The 21,690-nt window shown below is 37.1% G+C and overlaps 1 protein-coding gene across 10 annotated transcripts in view; it reads left to right on the forward strand.

Moving 5' to 3' along the window:
• LOC106867392 (fatty-acid amide hydrolase 1) overlaps positions 1-18,923 on the forward strand; it is a 30,063-nt gene extending 11,140 nt beyond the window's left edge. For 7 of the 10 annotated variants that reach the window (XM_014912248.3, XM_089354837.1, XM_014912249.3 and 4 more), the window contains 15 exons: positions 321-377; positions 712-801; positions 1,309-1,383; positions 2,355-2,416; positions 3,612-3,818; positions 5,777-5,817; positions 6,809-6,933; positions 7,666-7,791; positions 9,439-9,530; positions 10,100-10,187; positions 11,474-11,517; positions 13,131-13,170; positions 14,700-14,808; positions 16,112-16,245; positions 17,030-18,923. In XM_014912248.3, coding sequence (XP_014767734.1) covers positions 321-377; positions 712-801; positions 1,309-1,383; positions 2,355-2,416; positions 3,612-3,818; positions 5,777-5,817; positions 6,809-6,933; positions 7,666-7,791; positions 9,439-9,530; positions 10,100-10,187; positions 11,474-11,517; positions 13,131-13,170; positions 14,700-14,808; positions 16,112-16,245; positions 17,030-17,152 — 1,413 coding nt within the window. In that variant the 3' untranslated portion in view covers positions 17,153-18,923. The other 3 variants (XM_089354839.1, XM_089354840.1, XM_089354838.1) reach the window with 2 other exon arrangements.
• Positions 18,924-21,690: the final 2,767 nt, after the last annotated feature.

The raw sequence follows: 21,690 nt of genomic DNA on the forward strand, positions 1-21,690 counted from the left end.
TATTTTTTTTTTTTTCATTGCTGGAAGATATCCACCCATCACCATAATTGTTGACCTTAACAGATTATTGTCTTAATCGTTAAAGTTGCATACAAATTGCTGTACAATATTTTGCTATGTACCTTTACATTCTGAATTCATTTCCTACTGTAGCTGACTTTCTTTTATGCTCATGCTGGGTAAGGACAAAAACAAAATTATGTACCAGTAATACACTGAAAACTGAGTTAAATAACTGTACTTATCTGCTCAAAATTACTGTCTTTTTGCTAATATTATAAATAAATATTTAGTGATTAACCTCTGGTTTTCTACCTCAGGCACTTGAAGCACAAGAGAAAACCAATTGTTTAATTGCAGTAATTCCTGAAGCTGAGGTAAGAAACTTGGCCTGTTCTTTATGCAGACATCAATGTGTATTTTTATGTGTTTTTATATATATTGTTCGTTGTTTTTTTAAGTCTTCTATATGTTATATGTAGTATTTTGCATCCACAGTTACTTCAAGTGTATTTTGTGTATGCCACAGATATATTCCCTGCCACCTATATATTGTTTACTGTTTTTCTTTCTGTGTACACATACACCCCCCCTCTCCCTCTGTATTCTTTTATTCTTTTACCTGTTTCAGTCATTTGATTGCGACCATGCTGGAGCACCACCTAAGCTTGAATGCAAAAAAAATTTTAACAATTTTGGTTCTCTTCCCAGGAATTAGCACTGAAGTGTGATTCTCTGCCATCAGTGACAAAACCTCTTCACGGAATCCCAATTAGTCTGAAAGAAAATATAATCTACAAGGTTGGTTTCTTCTTTGAACTGCAGTTCATGTATTTTCTCATTTTACCTTAAACTTTTCTCCGTAACTGTGGCAATCATTAACTCTCTTCCCAGTTTCACCCCAATTACTCCTATCCTCTCTTCTATAATATAAGTAACCATGTAACGCCTCTACAGCAAGAAACCTGGTTTTTGCAACTAGCAAATTCTAGGTTTACAGTTTTATAAATTAAATTAACCACTAAAGGTCAAATAAGCAACAGACTGACTAAGAAAGTAAAAAAGCTTGAGTAAGGCTTATGAGCAAAGACATTCCACTTATGATCATCCAGTCAGTTTGTATATCAGGGACTATGTTGCTATAGCAGTAAGGTTTGAGAGAGATTTGGTTGCTATTTATAACAGGTCAGCTGACCATGTAGCAGCTCTGTTGTTGACTAGTGAAATTAACTTGAATGTTTGTTGCTTGACCTTCTTATAGTAACTGATCTGGGTTTTTTGTTTTTTTGTTTTTTTGCATCCAATTAGGGACTTTACTCAACCAACGGTTTAGGTTCCAGGCTGTTGAACCCACCTTCTGCACGTGATTCAAATCTTGTTAAGGTATGTTTTATTTTTATACTCAAAAAATTCTTCAGCCAATTTTAGCAATCTCAGGACCACAATGCAGTTGTGGTAGTGAAAAGTGAGGGCTTAACCTATTTGATGTCTTTCTTTCTTTCCAAGACTGACTCTAATCCTAAAACACAAAGCTGCCTCCTCCTCATCATCATCATCATTTAACCTCCACCTTCCATGCTGGTGTATGTTGGACAGTTTGACAGGAGCTGCCCAGAGAGAAGACTGCACAAGGCTTCAGTGTCTGTTTTTGGCATAGTTTTTACAGCTGGATGCACTTCCTAACACCAACCACCCAGCAGAGTGGACTGAATGTTTCATATGGGGCACCAGCACAGGCAAAGTAGTTTTGGCATGGTTTTTACAGCTGAATGCCCCTTCAAACATCAACCATTTTATAGTGTGGGCTGGATGCTTTTTACATGGCACCAGAAATGTTTTAAAATAATTGCATTTAAATTAAAACTTCTGTCATGTTTTTATGTAATAATGTTATGTTCTAAATCCTAATTTTATAACAGATTTATTTATTTTATCAAATCCTTTCGAAGTCTTGAAATGCTTGGTGGTGGTTGGTGCAGTGTGTCCTCATTTTATTGTTAGCTTTCTAATTTGTTTTTTTTCTTTCTTTCTTCCTCATTATTTCTATCCTTTCCATCTTTTAATTTCTTCAAAATGTATTGGTCTTTGCCTTTCCTTTGGATAACATCAGTGGCATGGAGAGGAGGCGCTGGTATGCATGGGTGACTGCTGGTCTTTCACAAACAACCTTGCCCTGTCTTGTGTCCCACAGGGGAACTTCCTAGGTGCGATCGTACACACTTCATGACTGAATGAAGTCTTTATTGAGCACTATACAATAAGCTATACAATTAGTGCTATTATTTTTTCCTGAATTCATTACTATTGTCTGGTGCAATTAAATTGATGTTGAACATTTATAATTTCTATTTCAGTGCCTGAAAGAACTTGGTGCTGTTCCATTTGTCACAACAAATGTACCACAGACTTTGATGAGGTGAGCCATCATTAATTCCTTGGAGCTATATTATAGTCTTCTTTCCAGTCTTCAACCTTCTATTTACATATCATATCTTGTATGAAATATCCTTTATTTCAAGCTAAAGAGAAAGCATTTATACAATTGCTTAACCTGCTTCAACTTAGCCAGAAATTTTTAGGCTTTATTGATTAAACCAATCCTTGTACTTGACTGGTATTTATTTTATCATGCCTGGAAAGATGAATATCAAACTTGGCCTTAGCAGAATTTGAACTCGGAACATAAACTGCCTCAAGGCATTTTTTTCTGGTGCTCTACTGATTCAACCAGGACAAATATTTTAATTGCTTCTGTTTGTTTTTATCAGTTGTTGGGATTTTTAGAAATGCATGGTTTGTACATGAGTAGCTTAGAGTTTCCAAGAAATCAATTCTGGCCTTGGATAAGGACAATTCCAAAGCAGCAGGCATCAAACTAGAAATACAAAACTTTATTTCAAATATTGAACAATAGAAAAGCTCCAATCTGATCTGGCAATGTTTCTACAGCTGGATGCCTTTCCTAATGCCAACCACTCCGAGAGTTTAGTGGGTGCTTTTTACGTGCCACCGGCATGGGAGCCAGTCAGGCGGTACTGGCATTGGCCACATTCGGATGGTACTTTTTGCTTGCTACTGGCACAGGAGCCAGCCAGGGCTGGGGTACTGGCATATATATATATACACACACACACACACACATAGTATCTCAAAGAAATATGTACAGTCCTAAAAAATTTCACTAAAATTGCCATTATTCTGAGAATATCGAAGCAAATCAAATGAAATTTATACTGAATAAAATGTATTATACATGCAAACCTTATACAAATTTGGAACACAAAACAATAAACATTTTCAAAGATATGAATGAAATATTAATTTTCAAGCGCTATAGCAAATGTTTATTGTCTTATGTTTCAAATTTGTATAATGTTTGCATGGATGATATATTTTATTCAGTATAAATTTCGTTTGATTTCCTCCAAAATTTTCAGTGTAATGTCAATTTAACTGAAATTTTTTAGGGGTGTACATACTTCTGTAAGATACTGTGTGTGCATGTGTGTGTGTCACTACAGTAGAATGAATTCATGGATAATTGCTTAATTGCTTGCATTTATTTTTATCAATTGTTTTTAACTTTTGTGTATTTATATTTTTCTTTGCAGTATCTCATGCGATAATAATATTTATGGACAGACTAGTAACCCACATAAAGCTGATCGTTGTCCTGCAGGGTCCAGTGGAGGAGAAGCAGCTCTCATAGGTTATGGTGGATCAATTTTGGGTATAGGATCGGATATTGGTGGTAGCATTCGCTGTCCAGCTCACTTTTGTGGTATTTATGGATTAAAAACAACTATTACTCGTATGGGGTAAGTCTGTGAAATGTTTTCCACAACCCTCTTGATTCTATAAATCTCTTTTACTCTTTTACTTGTTTCAGTCATTTGACTGCGGCCATGCTGGAGCACCGCCTTTAGTTGAGCAAATTGACCCTGGGACTTATTCTTTGTAAGCCTAGTACTTATTCTATCGGTCTCTTTTGCCGAATCGCTAAGTGACAAGGACATAAACACACCAGCATCAGTTGTCAAGCAATGCTAGGGGGACAAACACAGACACACAAACACACACACACACACACATATATATCATCATCATCATCATCATCATCGTTTAACGTCCGCTTTCCATGCTAGCATGGGTTGGACGATTTGACTGAGGACTGGTGAAACCGGATGGCAACACCAGGCTCCAGTCTGATTTGGCAGAGTTTCTACAGCTGGATGCCCTTCCTAACGCCAACCACTCAGAGAGTGTAGTGGGTGCTTTTACGGCCACGCTCGAAATGGTTTCTTTTATGTGTCACCCGCACAAGCCAGTCCAGGGGCGCTGGCAACGATCTCGCTTGAAAATCCTACAGGAGCCAGTCAGGCGGTACTGGCAACGGCCACGCTCAAAATGGTGCATCTCATGTGCCACCCGCACAAGAACCAGTCCAGGGGCACTGGCAACGATCTTACTTGGCTTGCCGGGTCTTCTCACGCACAGCACATTTCCAAAGGTCTTGGTCAGTAGTCATCGCCTCGGTGAGGCCCAATGTACGAAGGTCTTGCCTCACCACCTCAGCCCAGGTCTTCCTGGGCCTACCTCTTCCACGGGTTCCCTCAACTGTTAGGGTGTGGCACTTTTTCACGCAGCTATCCTCCTCCATTCTCACCACATGTCCATACCAGCGCAATCGTCTCTCTTGCACGCCACAACTGATGCTTCTAATGTTCAGCTTTTCTCTCAAGATACTTACACTCTGACGGGTATTCACATTAACATTACACATCCAACGGAGCATACTGGCTTCGTTCCTTGCGAGCTTACGTATGTCCTCAGCAGTTACAGCCCATGTTTCACTGCCATGTAGCATGGTTGTTCGTACGCATGCGTCATTCAGTCTGCCTTTTACTCTGAGTGAGAGTCCCTTTATATATATATATATATATATATATATATATATATATATATACATATATATGACGGGCTTCTTTCAGTTTCCATATACCAAATCCACTCACAAGGCTTTGGTCAGCCTGGGGCTATAGTAGAAGACATTTGCCCAAGGTGCCATGCAGTGGAACTGAACCCAGAACCATGTGGTTGGTAAGCAGACTACTTACCACACAGCCACTTCTGCGCCTATCACTTTATATTTAACTGATATCATATCTCCCCTTACTGAAATTATTTCATGTTGGTGCAGGCATAGCTGTGTGTTAGGAAGTTTGCTTCCCAGCCACATGGTTCTTGGTTCATTCCCATTCCATCGACCTTTGGGCAAGTGTCTTCAGCCAACCAAAGCCTTCTGAGTGAATTTGATAGATGGAAACTGAAACCCGTTGTGTGTGTGTCTTTGTGTATGTGTTTGCCCCCACCACCCATTGACAACAGGTGTTGGTTTGTCTTTCCCTATGACTCAGCAGTTTGACAAGAGAGATCAATAGAATAAGTACCAAACTTTAAAAAAATAAGTGCTGGAGTTGATGCATTCAAAAAAATTTTCTGAAAATGCTAACCCTTGGTATTTTTTTTTTTCATTTCCAAAGACACTAACATAACAGCAAGCGATGAATGATTGCTTTAAACAAATAGTTGACCTTATTCTATACCAAAACTTTAAATGTTATTAATTCAAAGGCCTCATTTTGCTTTTAGTGTATAATTTTTTTTTTTTTGTAATTGCTGTATTATTCATCACTAATATCAGACTGTAATTCATTAATGACTTGGTAAATTATTCCTTTTAATAATTTTATTTTTTTGTCAATTCTAATTGTAGGACTGGAAGTTTATCTATTGCTGCAGAGAAACAAGATCTCAGTAAGAATTATATTACTTTTCCTTCTTGCCTAGATGTATACACATCAGCGTAACATGACCCAATGAAAGATAATCTACATGGTAATAAACCTGCTAGAAATAGCAGTCAAATCTCTCTTAAATCCTACCTTAGTGTTTTAAAAAAAGGAAGGACATTGGATAAATATAAGCTGTCTGGAAGTCAGAGTGAGACAAAATAGTTACAGCTGAAATGTCTTATCAGAGGTATACTCAGTCAAGGGATGGCTACAGTTTCAATACCATATAATAGGTGGGGTAACCTTGATCTAAACAACAACAAAAACATATTGCCAATGTAGATATGTAATGTAATACACACAGACGTACATGCATCATCTTGATCGGTCAGGCTGCCTGGTGCTGAGACGGTTCCACTGGCCACAACATTTGCTCCATTCCTCTCGTGCTCTTACAATTCTCCTCCACGTTGTTCCAAACATTTTTCTTAAATCATCTTCCCACCTGATTAGAGGTCTTCCGAGTGGTCTCTTCCACTTGCACAAGTACCACTTGACAACTACATGAGTCCACCGATTGTCTGTGAACCTTGTAACATGACTGTATGCGCATATACAGGGTGCGGTGAATAAATTGTCATCTAAATTATGCAAAAATGAAAATAACACTGAAAGCTCATTTTAACAGATATATTAACCAAAATTACATAAAAATATCTTGAAATAATAAACAGTAAATTTATTCAATAAAATTGCCATTGGCTTCAACCACACTCTCCAGACGAATTCAGAATCTCATGCAACTACCAAATTTCACTCACATTTATTCGCTGAGTTATGGTAAAATCATTAATCCAAGTTACTACAGATTGATATATTGGGGAAAGTAGGGGGTCAAGGTGAACAGAGAGTGAGTCCTGATGTTACAGATTTGATAACTTCTTATTCACACACACACACTACTAATTCATAAGAATTCTACTATTAATTACTAATTATTTATCTAATTGCAGTTCGTCCTTCTATTGGTCCGATGGCACAGACTGCTGATGGTTTGATTATTGCAGCAAAAGCATTGTTTTCTAAGAAAGTTTTTGAAATGGATCCCCATATATCCCCTATAGAATTCCAGAATCATGTAAGGAATGGTTTTTGTTGATATTCATACATTTTTCAGAATTATTTCTGCAGTGTCTGCTCATCAACATCTGTCACCACCAATACCATCTTTACCATTACCCTGACCACCATCGCCACAATTACCCTCATTTTCTGTGCCATTATCATCTTCATCACCACAATTATTGCCATCACCATGACCATTAATACCACTACCATTTCCAGCTTCATCATCAGTACCCAGGTTATTCTCAAGCGCTTGTGGCCTTGTGCCTTTGTTGAAAACGCTTAGTAAGCTCTTGTGATTCTGACCCACCCTGGGACTAACCCTGGTCAAATATTACACACTTGACTATTTTAAAGTGATTTAAATCTTAATTTCCCATTTAAATTTTGTGTTAATCTATGTTCCAAAAATCAGCTTAATGATAACAAAATTATGTTACTGTCATCATCGCCTTGCAGGCTCATAGGTGCTGACACCACGTAAAAGCACCAGTGTGGGTACAATGTAAAAATGTCTGTTTTAGTGCCATGTAAAAGTGCCCGGGCCAATCTTCACGGAATTTGAACTCAGAATATAGCAGCAGACAAGATACTGCTAAGCATTTCGTCCAGCAGTGCTAACGATTCTGCCAGCTTGCCACCTTAATGATAATAATAAAATTGATGATAATGAGCGGACGTTAAACGATGATGATGATGATGATGATGATGATGATGGTAAATTAATTTCTCTTTCTCTTTTCAGTTGTTTGAAAGCAAGAAAAACCTGCGGATTGGATATTATGTGACTGATAATACAGTTAGTTCTATCCCAGCCTGCCGCAGAGCAGTTCTTATGGCAAAGAAAGCTTTGGAAGCTAAAGGGCATACGGTAAGAATGTTATCATTGTCATGATTATTATTATAATTATTATTACTTACTTTTAATCTGCATATTTGTTGCAATCACTTGCCGAGACACACCCAGCACCCTAGGGCAGGTGAAGGTTAAGAGATGTTGAAATATAACTGAAAGCTTGGGGAGGGGAAATGGCTAAGGCAGCAGCAAAATACCTCCATATAATACAATCCAACATAAATTGATAGGGTTTTTCTAAGGATATGGGCAGTACTGGTCAGCACAATCTCTTAGATTTCTCTGAGACATGGTTCTCCTGGGATGTTGTCTAGATGTTTCTGACATCCCTTTTTTATCATACATTGGGTACCCATAATAACAGTAACAGTTTTTGCTTTAAGATCTTTTGTATTTCAATTTCCAGGACCTTGTATTTACTAAGTTTGTCAAATGTTAGCATGCCAGACAAAACGTTTAGCCGCATTTCATCCATCCTTACATTCTAAGTTCAAATTCCACCAAGGCTTATTTTGCCTTTCATCCTAACTTCTCCTGAGTTATCTATGTTACATTTTTCACAATCTCAATATATAAAGACAATGCAAAATCACTAACAAGAACACACATATACAATAGGCAACTTTAATTTCTGTTGACCAGTTTCACTCACAAAATATTAGTCAGCCCACTGTTATAATATAGAACATTAGCTAGCATTATACCTGCAGTGGGACTGAACTCCTTACACCTGGTTCAGAAGCAAACTTCTTAACCACACCGCCATGCCTATACCTTTGACTATCCTTATAGCTCATCTGTTGGTGTCTTTACAAAAAATAGTTATGTATCGTTCCAATTGCACCAGTAACAAATAGAATGATAAACATATTCTTTAACCTCCATTTAATTCAAAACTAGGTCAGGGTAATTTCTGAGCTTTTCAGTTCAATTCTACTCAATATGGCTTTCAAGTTTTGACACAAGGCCAGCAATTTTGGGGGCGGAACAGGTTGATTTGATTGCACCCAGTACTCACTTGTACTTTTTTCTTCAACCCCCTAAAGGATGAAAGGCATGGTCAACCTCAGCAGAATTTGAACTCAAAATGTAAAGATAGACGAAATGCTGCTAAGATTTTTGCTCGGTATGCAAATGATCCTACTAGCTCGATGCCTACCACCAACTTAATAATGGTTTCAAATTTTGTCTCAAGGCCAGAAATTTTGGGAGAGGGGTTAAATCAATTACACCAACTCCATTTTTCAACTGGTACTTATTTTACCAAACCTGAAAGGATGAAAGATAAAGTTGACCCGAGTGGCATCTGCACTCAGAACAAGCATTTTGCCTGGCATGCTAACAATTCTGCCAGCTTGCTGCCCTTATATACGGCTTAATTATTGCTAACAAACTATTACCCGTTTGCTTGGATTCTGAACTTTACCATATCTTTAATTTTTATAAGTTTTTCTCTTGAGTTAATTTACCCACTCAGTGGATTGAACATTGCTTTGGCTGATATCTTCTGTCCTTTTACTAAGGATCTTCAATCTTCCATATCCATCATCTTCCATGTTTCACTTTGATTATCATACAAATAAATGACTAATTTCTATCCTATTTGCTCCTGCAACAAAGCATACATCACTGATAAATGTTGCTGTTTCATTTAATTTACAGGTCGTTGAATTTACTCCTCCCAGAGTCCTGTATGCTCTCTGCTTAGCATCACGCATATTGTGGTTGGATGGCCGCAGATTAGGCAAGATAATGTAAGTATTGTAGAGAGTAAAATTCCAGAATACTAGGAAACTAGTGGGGATTAGTGCAGCTGTTGTAAACACAATTAGAGAATTTGCAGTATAATCAAAAAAAATTGATTACCAGGAGTGGAAAAACTCAATGCTTCAACCTCTCGATCTGCAGTAAAGAATAGAGAAAGATGTGTGGAAGAGGAAGACATGGACAAGGTGGTGAAGCACGATCTTTGGATGTTAAGTCTCATGGAGACAATGTCATTCTAAAAAGCAATCGCATCATTGAAATCTCAGAGCTACAAGATATCATCATCATCATCGTTTCACATCCTCCTTCAATGCTGGTATGGGTTGGATGGTTTGACAGGAGCTGGCCAGGCTGGGGCCTGCACCATGCTTCTGTGTCTGTTTTGCATGGCTTTTATGGCCGGAAGCTCTCCTTAACACCAACCACTCTGCAGAGTAGGCTAATGCATGATTAATTAAAAATAATGTGAATAAATAGGCAATTACTTTCAAAGTAATTTGTATAAGCCAAAGGTTTAGCATATTTCTGTTTTTATTTTTTTTTTCTGTTTTTTCAGAGAACATGAGGCACCGAGTAAGGAGCTGTTCTTTCTAAGAATTACTGAAGGTTTTTCCAGAATTTTAGCTCTCTTACTTTATTTTATTGTAAGTAATATTTTCTTAACCTTTTAGCATTTAAATTGGCCATATCCAGCCAAAATATTCTACTTATTCAAACAGGCTATATCTGGTCTCTTACAATGTCAAACAGGCTATATCTGGTACCCTACAATATCTTACAAAAAGTAAACATAGGCGCAGGAGTGGCTGTGCGGAAAGTAGCTTGCTTACCAACCACATGGTTCTGGGTTCAGTCCCACTGCATGGCACCTTGAGCAAGTGTCTTCTACTATAGCCTCGGGCCGACCAAAGCCTTGTGAGTGGATTTGGTAGGCGGAAACTGAAAGAAGCCCGTCATATATATGTATGTATGTATATATATATATATGTATATATATATATATATATATATATATATATTGACTGCGGCCATGCTGGAGCACCACCTTTAGTCGAGCAAATCGACCCCAGGACTTATTCTTTGTAAGCCTAGTACTTATTCTATCGGTCTCTTTTGCCAAACTGCTAAGTTACGGGGACGTAAACACACCAGCATCGGTTGTCAAGCAATGTTGGGGGGACAAACACAGACACACAAACATATACACACACACACATATATATATATATATATATATATATACATATATACGATGGTCTTCTTTCAGTTTCCGTGTACCAAATCCACTCAAGGCTTTGGTCGACCCAAGGCTATAGTAGAAGACACTTGCTCAAGATGCCACGCAGTGGGACTGAACCCAGAACCATGTGGTTGGTAAGCAAGCTACTTACCACACAGCCACTCCTGCGCATATTATTTTCTATAATATAGTTGCAAAAGCCACAATAACAGTAAAAGGAGTTGCATAAGCAACTAGTACAGCAACAACTATGACAACAGCAATTACTGGAGCCAGTTTCCAGAAAAGAAAGAAACATTATAAAATGCTTATATAATATTGTATTATTTGTTTACAAAATAAATATACGCTATAAAAAACATTCTCAGCTTTTATTATATTCATTATATGTATTTGTTTCCAGTATAAATTAATATTATTAAGAAATATTACTAGTCCCTGGCACAAAGGAAAACAAAACTGCCGGTATGCCACATCAGATAGTTTGAGAAGCACTGCACAAGAGGACAACGCGTGAATGAAAAATAAATTTTTCGCTTTATTTTACAATAAAACTTCATCTAAATTATTTCAAACTTTAAAATATTAAAAAAAAAACATCTTTTAAAATAGATTTTGTTCATAAGTTTGTGTTTGTTTTCTTTTATTTTCTTGTTTTTCTTTTTTTTTCTGTTCTCTATTATCTTGCAGGACAACACTTCATTTCAAATCTTAAGATCAATGGATGGATGTAGGTGAGTATGGAATTAGTTACCCTGCTTTGGTTTGTGTGTGTGTGTAATGTATGTATCATCATTACTGTCATCATTTAATCATCATTATCATCATCATTTAATCATCTGTTTTCCATGCTGGCATGGATTGGATGGTTTAACCAGTCTGATTTGGCATGGTTCCTACAGCTGGATGCCCTTCCTAATGCCAACCACTTTACAGTGTGTACTGTGTGCTTTTAACAGGGCACCACATGAGCACTCACAAATTGGTACCAATGTATGTACGTATGCACGCATGTATGTGAGGTATCCATCTCTCATCTAAATGTGAGCAGCTATGTTGCTGTTCTAGGACCTTGTCCTCCCTTATTTGCCTACTTTAACCCTTCATCTTCTAGTATAAAGCTGACCCATTCTCTGTCTCAAGGTTCATTGTCTTGTGAGCTCCACGGTGACCTCACTGCTGCCAGTGAACCAGGAAAAGCACTCAGTACACACTGAAGTGGTTGCCATTAGGAAGGGCATCCAGCTGTAAGAACCATGCCAAAGCAGACATTGGAGCATGATGCAGTTCTTGGACCCATTGAATCCTTGTTAAATAGTCCTACTTACGGCAGCATAGAACATGGACATTAAATGGTGGTGATAATGTTTATATATAGGTGCAGGCATAGCTGTGTGTTAAGAAGCTTGCTTCCCAACCACATGGTTCCAGGGTCAGTCCCACTGCATAGTACCTTGGGCAAGTGTTTTCTACTATAGCCTCAGGCCGAACACAAAGCCTTGTGAGTGGATTTTGTAGATGGAAACTGAAAAAGAACAGCCTGTCGCATATATGTGTGTGTGTGTGTCTTTATGTCTGTTTTTTCCCCCTCTTATCACTTGACAACTGATGTTGGTGTTTTTACTTCCCTGTAACTTAGAGGTTCAGCAAAAGAGACTGATAGAATAAATACTATGCTTACAAAGAATAAATCCCGGGGTCAATTTCTTTGAATAAAAAACTCTTTAAGGTGGTGCTCCAGCATGGTCACAGTCAAATGACTGAAATGCATAAAAGAATATATATATGTATATATATAGGCATGGCTAGGTGCAGGTGTGGCTGTGTGGTAACAAGCTTGCTTCCCAACCACATGGTTCCTAGTTCAATCCCTCTACATGGCACCTTGTGCAAGTATTTTTTACTATAACCTTGGGTTGATCAAAGCCTTGTGAATGTATTTGGTAGATGGAAACTGAAAGTAGCCCCTTCACAATTTACAACAAAATTTGTTTCAAAGGTATGTCTCCTTGTCTTTGACATGTGTTAGTTGTGACCTACTATCATTCAAGCAGTGACCATTGTTTCCAAATCTCTTGTGGAAACATGTCTGGTTATGGAGAAATATTATTTTTGATAGGAAAAGGCAAGGGCTGGTGTCAAGAAGTGCATCCTGCTGTAGAAAACCTATCTCATCAAAATTCTGTCCAATCCATGCAAGCATGGATTGGATGATGATGATATATTAGATAATCACAAAGTATTTGAATGTCAACTCTCTCTCTCTCTCTCTCTCTCTCTCTTTCTCTTTCTCTCTCTCTCTCTCTCTCTCTCTCTTCATTTTTTTCTTTTTTCTCTCCAATTCCAGAAAATATCCTGAAATATATAGTTTGGTTGCTGAAAAAGAAGTGAGTCAGTTTAAAATATTCTTCCATTTAAAGTAAGATGGGAATTGTAGTTTGCTTGAAGCACTGTAGGACAGAAATAAAATAACAAATAATGGAGATGAAGAGCTTCTTACAATGCAAAAAGGAAAAGAGAAGTAATCTTTATATATTTCAAGTACAAAGGCCTATCACCAAAAGTGAACAGATTGACCAGAGCTGCATAAACTTAAATTTCTTTAATCCATTCATGCTTGATGATGGGCGTTTTTACCTGAAATGTATAGAAGTTACTTAACTTTTTTTTGCAATATAAGCTCTCCCTCTTCCTTAAATTCAACCCTCAGAACCCTAGCAGCCACTATTCTGGCCACCAGCTGCAGATACAAATATCCCAGCAGCTGCTTTACTGGCCAGTATTTTCTGCATTGGAAAATCAGACAGTAACTGCTGGTTTGACTGGCACTACAAGTACCAGTATTGGCAAAAAAAAAAAAAATTTTTAAATAGTGGTAAGGACAATGTTGCCCTCTATTTGGCATTTCATTTCAATATGAGAGACAGAAAACACATTTTAGTGACACTAAAATAATATTAGGTGGGAAATCATTGATGTTTAGTAGGCTGTGACAAGCAGCATTTGTTAGGCTGTGACAAGCAGCATTTGGTAGGCTGTGACAAGCAGCGTTTGGTAGGCTGTGACAAGCAGCGTTTGGTAGGCTGTGACAAGCAGCGTTTGGTAGGCTGTGACAAGCAGCGTTTGGTAGGCTGTGACAAGCAGCATTTGGTAGGCTGTGACAAGCAGCGTTTGGTAGGCTGTGACAAGCAGCGTTTGGTAGGCTGTGACAAGCAGCATTTGGTAGGCTGTGACAAGCAGCGTTTGGTAGGCTGTGACAAGCAGCGTTTGGTAGGCTGTGACAAGCAGCATTTGGTAGGCTGTGATAAGAAGCGTTTGGTAGGCTGTGACAAGCAGCATTTGGTAGGCTGTGACAAGCAGCATTTGACAGGCTGTGGCAAACAACATCTAGTAAAGTGTATCCAATATGCTGTTTCAGCCATCTCCTCTAATTGGATTGTCAACTTATTAGCTGTTTAGTAATGAGGTACTAAAATTACAATGATCTAGAACAGTTATAACTGTATCTCCTCCAAAAAAAAAGCTTCTGAAATGCATCTAGTATATTGGTAAATTGCTCATGAATAAGAATATTTCACTACATAGTCATCTTTTGAAAGATTAAGACTTGAGACTCTTGCTACCAGTTCATATAAAAGCTTGAATTTGTTTGAAAAACATTCCATATTTTTGATGTATTAGTAAATTGTAAGCATTTCATGAATATGAACATGTTATATATTTGTAGATTGCCACAATTTGGTCTATATCTAGCATGAGGAATTTCTCAGTTACTCTCCAAGTGATTATTCAGCTATATTTGCACCATTTAAATAAAGTACTCACTCGGAGTAAACAGATTTGTTGTCACACACTTAGAACCATTACTTATTACTGGTGATCCTGAATTAGATTTGATTTGTGATTTATGTTTCAGAAATATGATAAAGAGTTTGCTGATGCTATGCAAAAAGATAAATTGGATGCTCTCATCTGCCCTGTCATGTCTTCAACTTCACTTCTGATAAAGTGTTCAAACTTTGGAAGTAAGTCCACAACACTTTAAATTAATCTAAATTGAACATTTAAAAAGTAAACTTCTAGAAAACTTGATAGGTAAGAAACATTACCTGTAAGTGTAAAAGTTATGATAGTTGCTTGCCAACTCTGTGGTCTTGGTTTCGGCCCCACTGTGTGGCATCCTCAGCAGATATTTTGTGTTATAGCCCCAAGCTGGCCAAAACCTTTCAAATGGTGAGTGGAAGCCTGTCATATACTTGTTATTTGCAGTGTACCGAAAGATTTGTGATGATGCTTTGCATATATATTCTTAATATGTTCCAGTAGATTCAAATGCTAATATTCTAGTCAATTTTTTTATCGGTTGACAGATGTAAGCGCTGATCAGAAAACAGTTTTGTTTGCTGAAATTATAAACAAAGTCAGAGGTCTCGTGCCATCTCCTACTTGGTTGGCTCCTGTCAAACCATCCAACCCATACCAGCATGAAGAGATGTTAGTTAAAAAGCCAAATCTATTGTCTTCAGTTTGATTCCTGTACATATCCTCATCAGTTATGAATGTTGGTTAATGACTGAAAAGGTATAATCATGAATACAAGTGGCTAAACTGGGGTTTATCCGAAAGACCTTTTGAGTAATATTACTTTCCAGGGTGCACAGCTCAGGGAGTCTTTCCAGGTTGTACCACTACTTACTCGCATTGAGAAGTCACAGTTCCAGTATTACAGAGAAGTGATTAGAATGTCACTGGAAAGAATTACAAAATGGATACTTTGAGCCGAGCCAACCAGCAGGTGACCAATACAAGGGGGTGCCGGAAAGTTCCTTGCTTTGAGGGTATCACAAAAAAGTCTGGCTGGAGGCCAATCCGCCTGTATTTTTTTTTATCCATGCCAGGAACTTTTCAGTACACCTTCATAAAGTCCTGAATGTAAAACAGACAAAATTATTGTGGTATGACATCAGTGATTGGGGAGTTGACCGGAAGAGGAAGAAGGGCAGAGGGAGCCTCGATCGAGATTCGTGCCCTTTTCGAACGGGGTGGTGGTCAGGAGAAGACGTGCTAAGTGACGGTCTAGGTTTGGGAGAAGCAGCTGCTATTCCTAGTGTTCTTCGGGTCGGGGCAAGCTTCGAGGATCAGATACCGCAAGACAGACGAAAGGAAAACCGAGGTAAGGCGATTACATCTACTCGCACGCATACACCACAATTATCCTGCTAGATATCATTGATCATAGGACTGCTCAACAGGGCAGGGAATGACTTGTGAATATAAACAATAACAACAACAATCATTTTACTTTCACCTGATTTATTTTCTTTATAGGGTTTCCGTCCTACACCCTGCTCTACAATCTATTGAACTACCCTGTTGTGTCTATTCCTGTTACCAAGGTAACAGAAGAAGATGTAAAAAAGACTTACAGTGCTAAAACATTGACTGAATACTTTGTGAAAAAGGTGGAATTATTTTTTATTTCATTATTTTTGTTTTGTGTATGTGTATGTTGTCTGTGGAACCATAGCATTCTTGGTTATAGGATTCCAATGGACCAATCACTGATTTACTGCATTTCCAGTGGTGAGAGTGACAAGGGAGTGTTTGTGTAACTCAGTTGGAAGAAATTACAAGGTATTTTTGTTCAATATACACAAAGTGGATTCTGAACAATAATAAAAAATGTTCTTCGCAGTTGTTGGACCAAAATGAAGAACTGAAAACCTCCCCTAAACCTGAGCTCTTCAAAAAGTGGTGTCCTCATCTTGATAGTTGCTTTCACTACATCTCAGCTGTTGTATGCTCCAGCCTTCTTCAGGTGTCTTGTGTTGAACTTAGTTGTTGTATTGGAATATCAAACTTAACTTTTTATTTGATCCATGGAAATACACTGTTCTCATTCTGCTCTCTGCATTTCATGGCATTTCATGCTTTGGTAAACTTTTTGTGAATTACTTTAGTGCTTTGCGTCGGATTGAATTCAGAACCTCTAGAATTGTAAGTTTAAATAACCTGGGAAATTACATAATCTTAATTCATCTTATGTATTCACACAGTCGCATTAAATTAATATCTATTTATTTTCTATAAGAAGTAAAGTTATGTCTTACTCAGCTCAGATATACACCAAAATATAAATTTATGTCATTCTGAACTGCAGTTCAGTGAGGTTATCTTAAACTTTACTGACATGGACTCTTCCACAACATTTATAAACATTCCAAATATATGTTTTGTTTCTTGCAGTCAATTCCAGGCAGTGTTGGACTCCCAGTCAATGTCCAGGTTGTTGTTCCTACATATAGGGATGAGCTTGCACTACGCATCATGAAAGAACTGGATAGTGAACTGAAGAAGAAAAGCAACTAGCGTGTATAACCATCCTTACTTCATGAAATCCCAGTGATACATGATAACTAGTATCACATTGATTCCACTTTAGAAGAAGGTTAATATGATGTTGCAGGACCTTGGTCTTCTTTATAAAGAATAATGACATTTAACTCCTATTCCTTGTTTAAGATGGTTAGCATCTGTCCTTTATTATGTCTTGTTCAAGTTTGCAATGTAGAACTTTAAAATCACTATTTCTCCACATATGGACCTAAATTTGTCATGAAGCTTGGCAGGAATTGAAATATATTTTGCTTGTGACATATTGCAAGAAAATCCAAAGAAACGATCTTTGGTGATACAATACTGATTATTATAATATCAGTATTATAGCCCATCCCACACACTACCATCTACATTCCATTCATCTCATATTCTACACATGTGCCTCCCAATAATATAACAATCTACACTGCCACATATTCTACACAATCAACACCTGACATTAAAACACATCACACAACACAAATATGTGATAGAGTCACCACACAACACACAAAGCACATAGCAACTCACACACCACAAATATGTAATACAGGCACCACACAACACCCGAAGCACATGGCGCAACTTACACAAAGCAAATATGTGATACAGTCACTACGCAACTCCCAAAGCACATACTCTACACAATGCAGATGAACAACTAAAGTAACATATGAAGGAACCTAACAGACCCATTAAGTAGAAATCATGCTAAAAGGGACATTGAAGCTCAACACAAGTCTCTGGTTTCCTCTCAAACCTTTCCATACATGCCAGGATAGAAAGCGGACATTAGATAATGATGATTCCAGTAAGTCACAATTCTAAAACCACAAAAGACAATGTTGTATGCACTTCAGTAAGACACAAGTGCATCTGGTGGTGCAGTGGAAACTCAGAAAAAGATGTTGAGAATATGATAAAATATAATAATTATATTAATAAATATGAGTAAGAATTTATTTTAGTATTTAGCTTATTGATATTCATTACAGTTCATTCTGGATATCATTACATCAAATGTTGTCTGAAAATAAAATGCTACTGTAAGCAGAGTTAGTGTAATGCTAGTAATTTATAAAGCAAAAATCCAAATTTGAAATACGAAAGTAGCATTTGCATAGAGTAGTGTGATTCTTAAAGAGGGTCTCCATCACAAGAATTAAGTCAGCTATATCATTTAGCTAGCAATATTATAAAAATTCACATATTGTACTTGAAGATAATACAAGCAAATTATCCCCATGTGAGAAACGAATGTTAAGTAATGAGATCTATCTTAAATATCAACTACAGTTTAATAAATGGTATCACACATTATAAGTTCTAATCTGAGACCAGTTCTATCTGTAGCTGGGTGACTATACCATTCATACATTACTTCAGGCAGCTTACCATGTCATCTTCTTGTGTATTATAAATTGTGTCTATTAATTTATTAATACTATTTCATTTCCAATTTGGTCACATAGCACTAGGAGGGGATGTTATTCTACTAATGGCAGAAATCTGTGCTTATAATGCCTAATATTACTTCCATTAAATCTTAACAATATTATTCAAATATATTATTTTTACAATGAAAAGCATATAATTTTGATTTCTTTTTTTAAATCTTGTCGAGAATTAAAAGAATATTAATTTTACCTTTTAAATGATATTATATTGCCTTTATTTGTAAGATTTTATAATGAAACCAATGGACTGATTTTAATCTTCTTTTGTACTCATTTTAAGAACTCAATAAATTTGTGTACATCTATACTGTCTTACTTCTCATTATTTCAGTTGGTAAAATTTTCAGATTTTTGTATATTTTGTGAAATTACAATTTGTCCAGTCAAATCAGACTGCAGCCTTCCAGTTTGCCAGTCCTGGTCAAACTGTCCAACCCATGGACAATGGGTGTTAAATAATGATGATGATGATGATGAATATGATGTTCACATGTTTAAGGTTACAGTTCACTGACTTTAGAAAGCATAGGGCACAGAACAGGCACTGGTGTCACGTTTAACTAGTGAGCTTGTTAAAAGATCTCCAGGAGAGAGATTACTTAACTAGATTTGACTGCAAAACTAGCAATTTTTATGGACTTAGGCATGGGAGTGGCTGTGTGATAAGTAGCTTGCTTACCAACCACATGGTTCCGGGTTCAGTCCCATTGCGTGGCACCTTGGGCAAGTGTCTTCTACTATAGCCTCGGGCCGACCAAAGCCTTGTGAGTGGATTTGGTAGACGGAAACTGAAAGAAGCCCGTCATATATATGTATATATATATGAAAATAAACAGACCTGATGAGTTCTTCAACACCTCTAACCTACAAGAGAAGAAGGCGATCATCAATTACATTGACATTACAGAAGAGGATATATTGTTGGCCATTGACGAGTTAAACTCAAACTCTGCAACAGGCCCAGCTGGACTCCCACCAATTCTGTTAAAAACATGCAAGAAAGCTCTTGCAAAACCACTGCAGATGCTTTTCCAGAGTTCCCTTGAATGCGTTACATTTCCTCAAATGTTAAAAGAGCCTTTGACACAGTCACTGATCTCGTATCGAGAAAAACATGTTTTAAATCACTGAGCGAGAAAAATACAGTAACAGTACCGAATAGCACGAAATATTTCGGCTGTTTTCATTACGCTAGCACCTGCCATATGAGCACCAACAGTTTGACCTTTTTGAAAGTCTGGTAGATCTGTCATTTTAATTACATTTCTCTGATGATATCTGAAAAGAAACAGCAATTTTAGCAAAACAAATTAAGCAACACTAATAATAAATCAAAAAACATAAAAATAAACAAGCTTTTGACGGTTTTACAGATATTTCAAAATTATGATGCTATGATGATGCTAGGTGTTTCTATTATTTTGTCCAACCCCTGTATGTATATATTTGAAAAAAAATGAATAAGAACTACAGTAATGTTTATTATCACATTTATGTGGCTATTTCATGCAGAACAAATGAACAAATGTTACTACATTTGAACCCCCAGGAAAACTGCTTTTCCCGCTGGTTAATGACACACAACCTGTGACTGTTTACTTGCAATAAAACAGACGGTTTGTGTGTCATTAACCAGCGGGAAAGATGTTGTCCTGGGATTAAAATGGAGTAACATTTGTTCTGCATGGAACAGCCACATAAAAGTAGTAACAAACATTACTGTAGTTGTTATTCATTTTTTTCAAATATATACATACAGGAGTTGGATAAAATAATGGAAACACCTGGCATCATCATAGCATCATAATTTTGAAATATCTGTAAAACCATCAAAAGCTTGTTTCTTTTTATGTCTTTTGATTTATTATTAGTGTTGCTTAATTTGTTTTGCTAAAATTGCTGTTTAGTACTGTAACTATGTGAATCTCTTTCAGAAATTTTAAAACCAGCTACTTTAAATTGAATAAGAATTACTTTTCTGGTAATTATTCCTCAGTTTAATGATTAGATGTCTCAAAATCCTATCATTACTGTTATTTTTTCTATGACCAGAAGTATTTTTAACCCTTTGAACAAAGAAAATGGATATATTCTTTTCTTCTTTTACCTGTTTCAGTCATTTGACTGTGGCCATGCTGGAGAACCACCTTAAAGGGTTTTAGTCAAAGAAATCGACCCCAGTACTTATTCTTAGTAAGCCTAGTACTTATTCTATTTGTCGCTTTTGCCGAACTGCTAAGTTACGGGGACATAAACAGCATTGTTTGTCAAGTAATGATGGGGCGGGGACAAACAAAGACACACACACATAAATACACACATACATAAATACATACATACATAATACATAATACATACATACATACATACATATATATATAATTAGTTAATTTAAAACACTGAGAAGAAAGACAAGAAAAAACAACAACGTGAGCACGTAGCACATGCAAATTATAAATAAGATGCTCAGAGAAGGAAAAGAGTGGTTGTTTTACATTTCGAGTGTAGCGCTTCTTCGGAAACAGAAAACATAGGAAAGTCCAAAGGAAAAAGAAGGAGGGAAAACACCACCAACAGTCCACCTGTAGTTACATTTTTGAAATGACATGAAGTAGAAGGACAAAGAGAAAGTAAGTTGTCCCTGTTTCATCTACTCCGCGTTTCGAAGATAAGGACAATACGCGATTTCGTTGGAACAGTCCTTCCCGCAAAGCAAATTCAATAAAATTTGGGATTTTTTTGCGGAGGGCGAAAGTGTTAACAGGAACAGGACAGTGGGAACAAGACAGTAAAAACAAACGGTGAGGGCTGTTGAGCCAAGACGATAGAAAAAATTATTATGAACACTAGGTAGACGAGCTATGAAAAAAGAGACAGAAAAAAGCATGTCTTTTCTTTAGGAAGGCAGTGGACAGAAAGAGAGATCCCCTTTTGTCACGTGTCAGCGACAAGAGAGTCAAGGAGGAAGAGTGAGAGAGAGGGAATGGTGAAAGGGAGAGAAGAATAGGGAAAGGGTGGGAGAGAAAAACAGAAAGGATGAAGAACAAGAGAGGGAGAGAGATAGACAAAGAA

Source organism: Octopus bimaculoides, chromosome 7 (assembly GCF_046866305.1).
Source record: "Octopus bimaculoides isolate indiv1 chromosome 7, ASM4686630v1, whole genome shotgun sequence".
Classification (NCBI taxonomy): Eukaryota; Metazoa; Mollusca; class Cephalopoda; order Octopoda; family Octopodidae; genus Octopus; species Octopus bimaculoides.